A 12,607-nucleotide genomic window follows, 5' to 3' on the forward strand; every position below is an offset into this window, starting at 1 on the left:
GGTTCCTCTACAATGGGCATATTTACTAGATGGGCTTTAGGGTGATCGCCTCGCCTTCCTACTCGTTGACACACATCGCAGGTGTTACAGTAAGTTCTAACGTCAGCGTGTACCCCTGGCCAAAAGAACGTGTGAGTAATGCGGTGTAGGGTACGGGTTACAGCTAGGTGGCCTGCTAAGGGGATGTCATGGCCTATCTTGAGGATTTCTTGACGGTATTTGTGGGGCACTACCAGCTGTCGCCTACGCTGTCCCCTTTTCTCTGTCCAGCGGTATAGTTTCCCTTTTTCCCATAAGAATGTTTCATTATCTGCCCCGCCCCCTCCGGTCTCTGCTCGTTCCCGGTACATTTGTAAGGTCGGGTCAGTCTTAGACTCTGTCTCGAAAGCATCTGGGGTGTCCCAGGGTATGGGGCCTAACATGTCAGGCAATGTCGGGGTAGGTCTTACCTGTGTCTCCCGCACTGGTGAGAGTTCTCGCTCCGTCCGGGCTTGGGCCCGTGTAGTCACTGGGTCCGCCTCGTTGTTGCATACTGGAGCATAGGCAGAAGTCATGGGGCCCAAATCATTGCCCAGTAGTACTTCGGCAGGTAAATTATCCATTATGCCCACGTTCACAGCCCCCTTTCCCGCTCCCCAATCAAGATGCACTTTAGCTGTTGGAATTTTGTACACATCCCCCCCCGCCACTCTAACGGCCACAGTCTGTCCAGATCGCTTGTGCTCCGGCACCAAATGACTCTGTACCAGCGTGATAGTAGCCCCTGTGTCTCTCAATCCCTCGGTAGATCGCCCCTCGAGCCATACCTTCTGCCGATGGTGCTGGCGGTTATCTGAGGCAGCATATACAGGGTCCGCCTCGTGAAGCGGCCCCAAATATTCCTCCATAGGGGCCTCTTGGTTAACACAGAGGGTCCGGGCCGGACGATATGCCCCAGAGGGGTAATTGTAATTCCTGGGTGTCTGGTGCGTATTAAGGGGGCAGCTAGCCATGAAATGCCCTGGTTGCTTGCATCGGTGGCAAGTCGGTCTGGGACGCTCAGAGCTGTTATTGGGTGGTCCTGAGTGTCGGGCGGGCCCTGCGGGCACCGGGGCTCGGAATTCAGCACGAGGGGGTGCACGGTAAACCTCTCTGGGTTCATGAAGACGGGAGTCATAATGTTCATCGGCCAATTTGGCTGCTTCTTCTAAGGTAGAAGGTCGCCTGTCTCGCAACCATTCCTTCCCTTGCTGTTCCATGCCATTATAAAAATGTTCTAAGAGAAACAATTGTAAAATTTCCTCACCAGTCACCGCTTTACTTCCGCTCATCCAGTGATTTGCCGCTCTCCGCATTCGGTGCGCCCATTCCATATGGGTATCGTTAGGCTTCTTTTTCGTGCCCCGAAACTGTCGGCGATACGCGTCCGGAGTTACTGCGTACCGTCGCAACAGTGTCTCCTTAACTAGCTCATACTGTGTCACTTCCTCAGCACCCAGAGTACGAAAGGCTTCCAGGGCTCGCCCGGATAGTTTCCCAGACAATATCGTGGGCCACTCCCTGTTGGGAATCTGGTGCAGGGCACATTGCCTTTCGAAGTCCGCCAAATATTCATCAATCCCTGTCTCGCTCTCTAGGAAGGGTCGAAATGCCGCATAGGGTATCTTGGGCCTCCCAGCATTTTCGACAGGGATGATTACCTGCGGGGCTTCAGCATTGCGGTGTGCGTTCGCTAGGTTGAGTTCGTGGGCTCGAGTCTCTCGTATATCCTTGTCCGCTTCCGCCATCAACTGCTGTACCAATTCCATGGAGGGGTTTGGCCCGTACAGTGAGAGCCTCTCCCGAACAATCCTGGTTTTTTCGTCACTAATCGTGGTCGGTGTTTCCGCCATTGTGAAGCTCTGATCCAGTTCGGTCAATTCTGCGATCAGCTCTCTCCTCGGCCGGTTGCTGGCGTACCCCCCTCTGCTTTCAAGTAAATCCTTTAGGGTTGTACGCTTCAATTTTTCGTAAGCGCTCTCCATCCGTTCTGTACCTCTCCTAGGAAATCCAGGAAAAATCCCACCGCTGCCGCCAAATGTTACGGTTACCCTTAGTCTCGCTGAGAGATGGACCGCTTAGTAGCCTGGATTCCTATTGCTGAAGAGGGGAGAAACTGCTTTCCATAGTATTCTATATGAGTCTCGCAAATGTAGAATAATCCCCCTTAGCTGTAGTACAGCTAGGATACCCTTCTGCCCACAAAAACGAGTCAACGCTGCGATTGAGGGACAACCAAGAACTGAGGACTGGGATGCCCAGCCTGCTTTTTATTTAGGTTACATGCACACAGGGCACTCCCAGGGGGGGAAGCATAAAATCCCCCATCACACATTTAGACAAAGCCCTTGGACAGGCCACCACAGATAACAAGTACACACAAGAAAACAATTGAGTCCTTCTTATCACCTAGCAGTGAATGCTTATCACAAACTTAATTACAGTACACAATATGCTAGGAAACCTGCCTCAGAAAATAGTTTTCTCAAAACTGAACAGAGTTAACCCTTTATGAAATGATACTTGTTACAGTTTTCTTGGAGCCCTTCTTAGGCGCTGGCTTGGCTGGTTCAGGCATTGCTGCTGGGAAATAAGTTTCTTCACAACAAAATAACTAATGCTTCTGTAACAAAAACATTTAGACTTGACTGATATAATAATCTGAAGCAACACAACAAATGTCTTGTAATTACAAGGTGTTTACTGTCCCTTTTTAAAGCGTTTCTGCTTTTAATATTTTTAAAATTATTTTATGATGAATTTAGAAAATAGATTTTACATATAAACAAGCAGCTCTGAATATGATTTCAGCAGCATTATATGATGTTTGCTTTGAAGTAACTATATACAGGTATACCCCGCTCATACAGCGGGTTAGGGACCGGAGCACCGCTGTAAAGTGAAAACCGCCTTAAAGTGAAACAAGGCGGTTTTAGTTTTCTTTTCACTTGCCAGTGTGTTTAAAAACTTGAAAACATGTTTGAACTAACTTATATTAGGGGTGCAATAGTGCTATGTTTAGTTTAAGATTAGCACAGCACAGTATTCAATTAGTATTCAATAAATACTGTAACTGTAAAATAGTGACAACTACTGTAGTAAAATTTGTTAGACTATAGCACTGAGACACAGATTGCACTGTAATGCTGTAAACAGAGTTAACTGTGCATAACAAAATGGTGCCAGTCACTTTTCTCACAATCTGACAATGATTACAGGACTATTTCAAAATCCTTGGAGGTTGAACTTTAGCTCCACAAAGCGCTGTATTAGCGAAGCGCTGTAAAGTGAGGTATACCTGTATGGGGAAACCTTTTTCAAACGTACTGTCCCTTTAAGAGGAATTATATATATATATATATATATATATATATATATATCCCTCAGCTTACGCCGGGGTTAGGTTCCAGAAGGAATGGTTGTAAATCGAAACCGTTGTAAATTGAAACCCAGTTTATAATTTAAGCCAATGGGAAGTGAGGGAGATAGGTTCCAGGCCCCTCTCAAAATTGTCATAAGTAACACCTAAAACATTATTTTTAAAGCTTTGAAATGAAGACTTTAAATGCTAAACAGCATTATAAACCTAATACAATAATCACACAACACAGAATATATAATTAAACCAAGTTAAATAAACAAAAACATTTGCTAAACAGCATTATAAACCTAATAAAATAATCACACAACACAGACTTCACTTGCATTTTTCTTCAAACAGTTCTTTCTATGCATTCCAATCTGGACTGATTTATAGACAGGAAGATCTTGTTTGAAATCTGCTCGATAGCTCAGGTCTGGTTAAACTGATTAATTTCAGCTTGCTTGGCTTTGCTGCAACACAAGCGGACAGCTCCACCTACTGGCTATTTTAATAAATGCACTGCTTCTCAATGCTTTTCAATAGCAGTCACATGACTGGAAAAAAAAGGTTGTGATTCTGAAACGGTAAAATTGAACCGTTGTAAAACGAGGGCCACCTGTGTGTGTGTATGTATGTGTGTGTATATATATATATATATATATATGTATATATTATACATAATAAATAAATGAGAAGCGCTCAACCTGGGAACAAATAGCTTGTTCTATGGCTAGTCACCACCCAAGAAGCAGCCTCTATTTGCTCAAAATGTGGCTTTCACAGAGAAGAACGCTTCTCTTTTTATTTATGCAAATTATTACACTTAGGGAAGTCTAAGTGTGATGCGGGAATCCAGACGTGGACCCGTTGCTCAGTGTGCCTAGAGGGAAATGGCTGCACCTTACTGATGAGGCCCACAATAGGCTGAAACGTATGTCTGGAGTTTTGCTGTTTCTCTCGTTCAGATATATATAATATATAATATATATATATATATATATATATATATATATATATATATATATATATATATATATATATATATATATATATATATATATATATATATATAATATATATATTATTATCTATCCCTCAGTGTGCTAGCTCAGAATACAAACCTTACAACCTTATGCATAATAGTTGTTTAATTTATTAGTTGAAATAGTTACTATGCTATGCTGGTGAACATTTGCACATTTCATGCAACATCGCCGAGTGATCTTTTGTTCAACATATGCAGTTAATCTCCTCAATTGGACTCTAGTTTCAAACTAGATTTACTGGATGGTCCTTTTCTCTGAAGACAAAACAACGTAGTCCCACCCTTCCAAAATATGGGCTTATTGAAGTTGTTTTTTTTTTTTTTTTTTGGCCACAGACTCTCTTGTGACCACTTGATGAGGAATTTTCCAAAATACTAGAGGATAAACTGCATACTAGATTAAATCTCCCTTTTCTTCTTCACTGTGGTGGTGAAGAAAGGGGAGATTATTCAGAAATATGTACTGTGTATGGGCCTCATCTGCCAGCAGGTACAGTTAGAGTGAACACCTTGCAGGTGACGTGTAAATACTTGTAATACAGTAGAATATTCAAAAGGACATTAAACTCAAAAAACGGACATTGTATACCTGATTTTTTTTTCTTTGTATAAATGTATTGTAGATGATCAATTTATATAGCCCATCTGGGGGTGCTTTTGTAAAAATGTATAGTTTTGCTTATTTTTAAATAACATTGTGCTGATTTTCAAACTCCTAACCAAGTCCCAAAGTTTTAGATGTATACTGATGTGTACAGACTTCACATTGCTACCGTTTGTATAATGGGTCTATTCATATGCAGGGGGGAGGGTCTGCTCTTAGCCCCTTTTAGTGGATGTTTCAGACTAATCTCATCAACAGTGCTAAATTGGGAGCTTCTAAGTAAGTTTTTAAAAGGTTTTATACTGGATTTTTATATCAGTATTTGTGCATATTATACTTTATAGTAGTGTCTATTACACAGTTACATTTAAAATTGGTGTACACTGTTAAATATGGTAAACCGGTATTTCACATTCAATATTTATATTATCTGCGTTCCTAAATCTCACCTTTAAAAATTGAACTGTTCCATTTGCTCAGGAAGGCTGGATTGCACACCACATAATTGAAAGAACATTTTAGTGCCCAAAATTCTGAAGTCCCCAGTCTTGGAATAATTTGTTTAGCATCTTTCCAATATATGTTAATTTATAATTTAAAAAAAACTAACATGGGATCCTGCATAAGGTGCATATATAGCATGCCTGTTTGTTAATCACAATTATATTGCTAAGTTGCAGAACGCACTTGGATGCCCAGTTTAGTATGCTGCAGATTGCCTGACCCTTGTATGTTACGTGATTGCCTGGATCAGTGCAGGAGTCAATTTATTTGGCCACAGAAAGAGACCACAAGGGGGGTGGAGCCAGCAGCCAAGACGTGAGATCAGAGAGCTACTGTGCCTGAGTAATTAAAAATAACAGTCCACTTAGCTAAAACTAAACTAAAGTGGTAGAAAGCACCCTGTCAGCTCCTTGACAGTGGTACCACTTGTTTGAAGTGCTTGGTGGGCAACTGCTGGCTAACCTGCATCGGAACCTAGTGCCCAGATCGCAGTGGTGAGCCCGCGCAGCAGGATCGGGTCGTACTCACAACTTTGTGGCTGTGCCGGTACTCCGGAGGGTCGGGGCTCCGCTCCGGAGTCAGTGTGGGACATCTTGCTGCCAGAATCTATTGGAGAGACGTACACAGCAGCCGACTCCAGCTTGGAGGTGAGGGAGGTGGACACGGCGACAGAGGGGTTGGCAGGGTGTCTTCTCGGCCCCATCCACGGCACCTAGTTTGCAAGACCGGTCATCTTTCACGCAGGGGAGAAGGAAGGCTTAGACCGGACTGGGGATATTACCTAAAAGCCTAGCAGTGTCTCCCCACTTTGGCGCAAAACGCAATTTTACCTCCCTACTACGCAGCACAGCGCTGCACTTCTACATCTGAGCGTAGCTGTGCATGGGGGCTTGAATACAGTGGGATACTACACAGGAAAAGAGAAATCCTGGGGGGACTGTTTAATGAATTTCGGCTGCCTCCTGCAGCTCTGTGGCAAACAGCCAGAATATAGCCTGAACTTATTACTAGAAGCTTGGGCTGACTTATTGCAGGGGTTGTCAAACCTGGCACTGAGTAAAAAAACAAATAAGTAAAACAATAATATCCTGCAGCAATACTAATACCAATGGGACTTGTTAGCTGCATGAACAACCTAGATTTTCAGTGACTGACCCTCACGGCAGGAACAGACTCTTTCAGATTTAGGCCTCATTGCATTAGCTCACGGATTCAAAGACTTTCCACATCATATAAATATGTAGCTCAGAGGGCCTAACACTGCACGAGCCAAGTACCTTATGCCACTGCCTTGTCATTCTTTAAAGGCCTGCTGAAGCTTTCCAATCTTTAAAAAAAAAAAAAAAAAAAAACGCTGGGCCTTGACAAAGCGCAACAGACTGGAGTCCAACTAACACTTCTCCCCCCCCATTTCCTGCTGTCCTGGTGCCAGCAGGTCATATCCCAGACCCCTTTCCTATCTCCGTCCAGTGTGGACATATGCCCTGGGGCGGAAGTGTAACAACCTTTAGTTTAAAGCCTTTTTCATACATGTGAGCTTATAAAGTGTCAGGCACCTTTTTCCCCCTTCTGCAACCTTTCTACAAGATCCTCTCGGGATATCCAGATATGCGGATGTAGAGATCCCTTTTTCTCCCCCGTGTGTCAGTGCTGGTATATCAACTACCACAACATGTAGACATATAAGTAGTGCCTAGTGCAGGGGACCTGCTTTACCCTTCTTTTTGAGCCTTTTTAGTCTGGGATACCATATATCTGGCAATATGTCACAACAAGCTAGAAGAAAGAATAAGCAAAGCATGGAAGCTAAAAAGACGGTTATGGATCACTTCCAGCCTTTGAGAGATCAAGATTTTGTCAGATCTGAAAATGAAGGTTCCTGATCCCCTGATTTTAGGGAAGACCACCTAGACGCAAGACCTCCCCAGTCAATGACCTCTAGCAGGGGTTCGGGAGATCCGTCCGCTCTCACCTATACTACTATCCAACAGCTCTTCGACAAGCAGAACCAAAACCTTACCAAGAGATTCGACAAACTGGAAAGGTCTTTTGAAGATCTCAGAAGGGATATCTCCTCAGTAAATGAACGTACAGACACGATTGAACGGAAACAGGAGGATTTGATGGTTGATCACGCCAACTGGGTCCGTTATACCCAGGCGCTAGCAGATCAGGTTCTCGTACCTGGAGGCCAAAGTAGCAAACTTGGAGGACCGTTTCTGCAGGAATAATGTCCGAATCCGGGGATGCCTGAGGTGCCCCCCAGAGACTTAGAAAAATATGCGTAGGCCCTCTTTCAGGCCATATTGGGCCCTCAATCAGGAGACACAAGTAGAATCGATCGTATTCACAGAGTTGCAAACCCAGAAACCTCCCTCAGGATAAGCCAAGGGACGCGGTGGCTCGGCTACATTACTATGCGTATAAAGAGAGGCTGATGAGAACCATGATCAGATACCCTAATCTGCCTGGTCAATATGAAGGGACAGCTCTGTTTCCGGATCTCTCATCTCATACACTACAGCCAAGGAAAACCTTCACTGAGATAACAGCAGTCCTTCGACGGCACCAGCTCAAGTACCGGTGGGGCTTCCCAACCAAATTGATTGTGACCAAGAACGGAGCGCAACATGGGATTCTTACCCCTAGACAAGGGCAGGATTTCCTCAAGTGGCATCTTGATCCCCCGGACAGAGCCCCCCTGGATCCTTCTCAGAGGGGAGGGGGTGGTAGGTCTCCGGGGCCTCCTCAGAAAGAGACCACAAGTAAACCTATTTGGGTTGGAACAGGTGTAACTCTGAATGACTTTGGAATTGCAAAACGTTACCTATTTTGTTGTTACAATTTTTTTTTATTTTTTTTTTAAATTGTTAAAATTGCATGTTCTTATCATGAGAGTTTAATTTTGACTTTACTGTTTCTTTAATGCCATTGCTCCCCTGCAAATCTATGTACACAAATAAACCCATACTAAGTTTCAAGTATCTCACTGAATAGAAAAATGTTTGGAGTGAAAAAGATCTGCACAAGAACCTATGTGTGAGGAGGGAGGGGCAAGCATTAAAAATTAAAAATGTTATTGTTTTAGATAAATAAAACTATTTCAATTGTTATTATTAATGTAAACATACTTTTTCTCCTTCCAATAAAATACAGGTGAAATGTTGATCAAATATGAATGATTAATTAAACTGGAGATAGTTCACCTCCAAATAATTTCTTTCATTTCAATGATATATGCATATTGAATGATATATAACCAAATCTGTAATGGTCTGATATAACTGGGATAAAATTATCTAAAAATGTACTATAAAAATAAAAAACATGATTTAAATCGGTCTTACTGACTAAGTGATTTAAACCAATTCCACCCTGAACAAGAGTTAGGCAATTTCTTTATTATACATAGGTTGTCCAGACCCAGTCCTACTTGATAATCTGCATTATCTGTTGCCCTAGGCTTGGGTCTGGTTGTTTTCATGTATAAAGATTTTTACTTTACTAGAATCCTTGCATTGTATTTTGCATTCAAGGTGTAATTCATCTAATCCCCTATTTCCCTGCTCTTTCTTTGTTTTCAGGAACCTGAGCAACAATAGAATTACAACGTTGGAAGCCGGCTGTTTTGACAATTTGTCCAGTTCATTAGTTGTACTGAAACTGAACCGAAACAAAATTGCTGCAATTCAACCAAAGAGTTTCAAGCTGCCCCATTTACAGTATCTGTAAGTATTGTTTTTAGGTTTAGTCACTGTACAAAATGCTTTATATCCTATAAGTGCTGAAGCACCTGCTATCTTTTTTTTTTTTTTTTACTTGACACTGTATTAATTATAACCGTATTCATTAGAGGGACATTAAACACTAAATACATTTTATACGCATAGTATTGAGGTTATTCCCCGCTTCTCTCTAGTCAATGGAGCCGCTATGTTGAAATCTGCCATTCACTTCATTTCAATGCTGACAAGTTTCCACATGTGCAGTATCTCTGCTTTAGATATCTGCAGCGGTTAAACTAGATGTATGCTTTAATTGCAAAATGTAGCATTTAACAGAAAAAGTCCAAAATTACTAAAGATGATTTTATTATTATTTAGTATTAGTGTTATGACAATTATTACTGTTGGTAGTACTATCATTCACTTGTATTGTTAGTATTTGGTGTTTCATGGTTAAGTAAAGGCATCTTAATTCTTTTCAGGGAGCTGAGACGAAACCGAATGAAAATTGTGGAAAGCTTAACATTCCAAGGACTTGATTCGCTAAAATCTTTGAAAATGCAAAGAAATGGAATCAACAAATTAATGGATGGGGCATTTTTTGGACTGGATAATATGGAGCAACTGTAAGTATACTACAAAGCTTTTTAAAACAATGATGACCACTAGCCACCAACATACACTTAACGGGACATGAAACACTATGAGTTTGTTATATAAATTGTTTAATTATGCTGCTTAGAGCCTTTTTGCAATATCTTTTTTTCCTTTTCCATAATTTATGTCTGAGAATTGTAGATTTTCTAAATCACTTTGCAGCAAACAAGGTATTGATACTTTCAAAAATATTTCAAACTCATAGTATGTTTGTTGCAAAACTGCAGAAAAAAATCTTTTGATTGTAAAGTCTTTCATGTTGCTTTAATCATTTTAGAAGTTTGTGTTTATTTTTTTTTCATTCACTTTTGAAATTTTTTTATAGTATAAATGTAAGATTTGTGTTTGATTTTTTTTTTCTAGCGTATTAGTGTATTTTTCCACGTGTGTGTATGTGTGTATACAGGGAGTGCAGAATTATTAGGCAAATTAGTATTTTGACCACATCATCCTCTTTATGCATGTTGTCTTACTCCAAGCTGTATAGGCTCGAAAGCCTACTACCAATTAAGCATATTAGGTGATGTGCATCTCTGTAATGAGAAGGGGTGTGGTCTAATGACATCAACACCCTATATCAGGTGTGCATAATTATTAGGCAACTTCCTTTCCTTTGGCAAAATGGGTCAAAAGAAGGACTTGACAGGCTCAGAAAAGTCAAAAATAGTGAGATATCTTGCAGAGGGATGCAGCACTCTTAAAATTGCAAAGCTTCTGAAGCGTGATCATCGAACAATCAAGCGTTTCATTCAAAATAGTCAACAGGGTCGCAAAAAGCGTGTCGAAAAACCAAGGCGCAAAATAACTGCCCATGAACTGAGAAAAGTCAAGCGTGCAGCTGCCAAGATGCCACTTGCCACCAGTTTGGCCATATTTCAGAGCTGCAACATCACTGGAGTTCCCAAAAGCACAAGGTGTGCAATACTCAGAGACATGGCCAAGGTAAGAAAGGCTGAAAGACGACCACCACTGAACAAGACACACAAGCTGAAACGTCAAGACTGGGCCAAGAAATATCTCAAGACTGATTTTTCTAAGGTTTTATGGACTGATGAAATGAGAGTGAGTCTTGATGGGCCAGATGGATGGGCCCGTGGCTGGATTGGTAAAGGGCAGAGAGCTCCAGTCCGACTCAGACGCCAGCAAGGTGGAGGTGGAGTACTGGTTTGGGCTGGTATCATCAAAGATGAGCTTGTGGGGCCTTTTCGGGTTGAGGATGGAGTCAAGCTCAACTCCCAGTCCTACTGCCAGTTTCTGGAAGACACCTTCTTCAAGCAGTGTTACAGGAAGAAGTCTGCATCCTTCAAGAAAAACATGATTTTCATGCAGGACAATGCTCCATCACACGCGTCCAAGTACTCCACAGCGTGGCTGGCAAGAAAGGGTATAAAATAAGAAAATCTAATGACATGGCCTCCTTGTTCACCTGATCTGAACCCCATTGAGAACCTGTGGTCCATCATCAAATGTGAGATTTACAAGGAGGGAAAACAGTACACCTCTCTGAACAGTGTCTGGGAGGCTGTGGTTGCTGCTGCACGCAATGTTGATGGTGAACAGATCAAAACACTGACAGAATCCATGGATGGCAGGCTTTTGAGTGTCCTTGTAAAGAAAGGTGGCTATATTGGTCACTGATTTGTTTTTGTTTTGTTTTTGAATGTCAGAAATGTATATTTGTGAATGTTGAGATGTTATATTGGTTTCACTGGTAAAAATAAATAATTGAAATGGGTATATATTTGTTTTTTGTTAAGTTGCCTAATAATTATGCACAGTAATAGTCACCTGCACACACAGATATCCCCCTAAAATAGCTATAACTAAAAACAAACTAAAAACTACTTCCAAAACTATTCAGCTTTGATATTAATTAGTTTTTTGGGTTCATTGAGAACATGGTTGTTGTTCAATAATAAAATTAATCCTCAAAAATACAACTTGCCTAATAATTCTGCACTCCCTGTATACAGTATATATATGTGTGTGTGTGTGTATATATGTATGTATGTGTATATATGTATGTATGTGTATATATATATATATATATATATATATATATATATATATATATATATATATATATATATATATATATATATATATATATATATATATATATAGTATAGTATTAGGAAAGAGAAAAACGAGGCACTGCAGACTCTGTTTCCAAAGTGGTTATTTTAATGAACAGTCAAGTAGAATACACAGTCACAGTGTGCAGGGTTGGATCTGACGCGTTTCCCGCATGCTCACATGCGCTTCATCAGAGATCTAGTGGTGTTCACCTGCTGTCAGATTAAATACTGGTGTTAGCCAATAGTATGTAAGCAAAGCCTAATTGATATTATGTGAATAAAACCTGGTGTGCAATTATTTGGTGCAGAGAAAGAAAAAGAAAAGTCTTAAGTGTGAAACTCTCAAAAGAAAACAGTGTTATTTAACAGTGATTAGGTAGGCTGTGCATGTAATCCAAACGATATAATAAAATAGATATAATAAACGTGGTTTTGTGTTTATTTGTAATAGTGACATATTGCTAAGGGCTAAGTGCTGGAGTTTAGCCTTTTAGAGGTTGTGGTGTACATGAAAATGTAAGCACAACATGGTCTAGCTATCACCACGGTGATAGACAGTTATATTCTAGGGATATAAAAGAAAAAGAACTTTTATCAAGACTCACATTATAT

The 12,607-nt window shown here is 41.0% G+C and overlaps 1 protein-coding gene across 1 annotated transcript in view; it reads left to right on the forward strand.

Annotated features, from left to right (window-relative positions):
- LRIG2 (leucine rich repeats and immunoglobulin like domains 2) overlaps nt 1-12,607 on the forward strand; it is a 175,912-nt gene that overhangs the window by 58,496 nt on the left and 104,809 nt on the right. The window contains exons 5-6 of the mRNA XM_053706656.1: nt 9,120-9,263; nt 9,743-9,886. Of these exons, the coding sequence (XP_053562631.1) occupies nt 9,120-9,263; nt 9,743-9,886 (288 nt within the window). The remainder of the gene's footprint in view (nt 1-9,119; nt 9,264-9,742; nt 9,887-12,607) is intronic.

The sequence above is a fragment of the Bombina bombina genome, chromosome 3 (genome assembly GCF_027579735.1).
Source record: "Bombina bombina isolate aBomBom1 chromosome 3, aBomBom1.pri, whole genome shotgun sequence".
In the NCBI taxonomy this organism is placed as follows: Eukaryota; Metazoa; Chordata; class Amphibia; order Anura; family Bombinatoridae; genus Bombina; species Bombina bombina.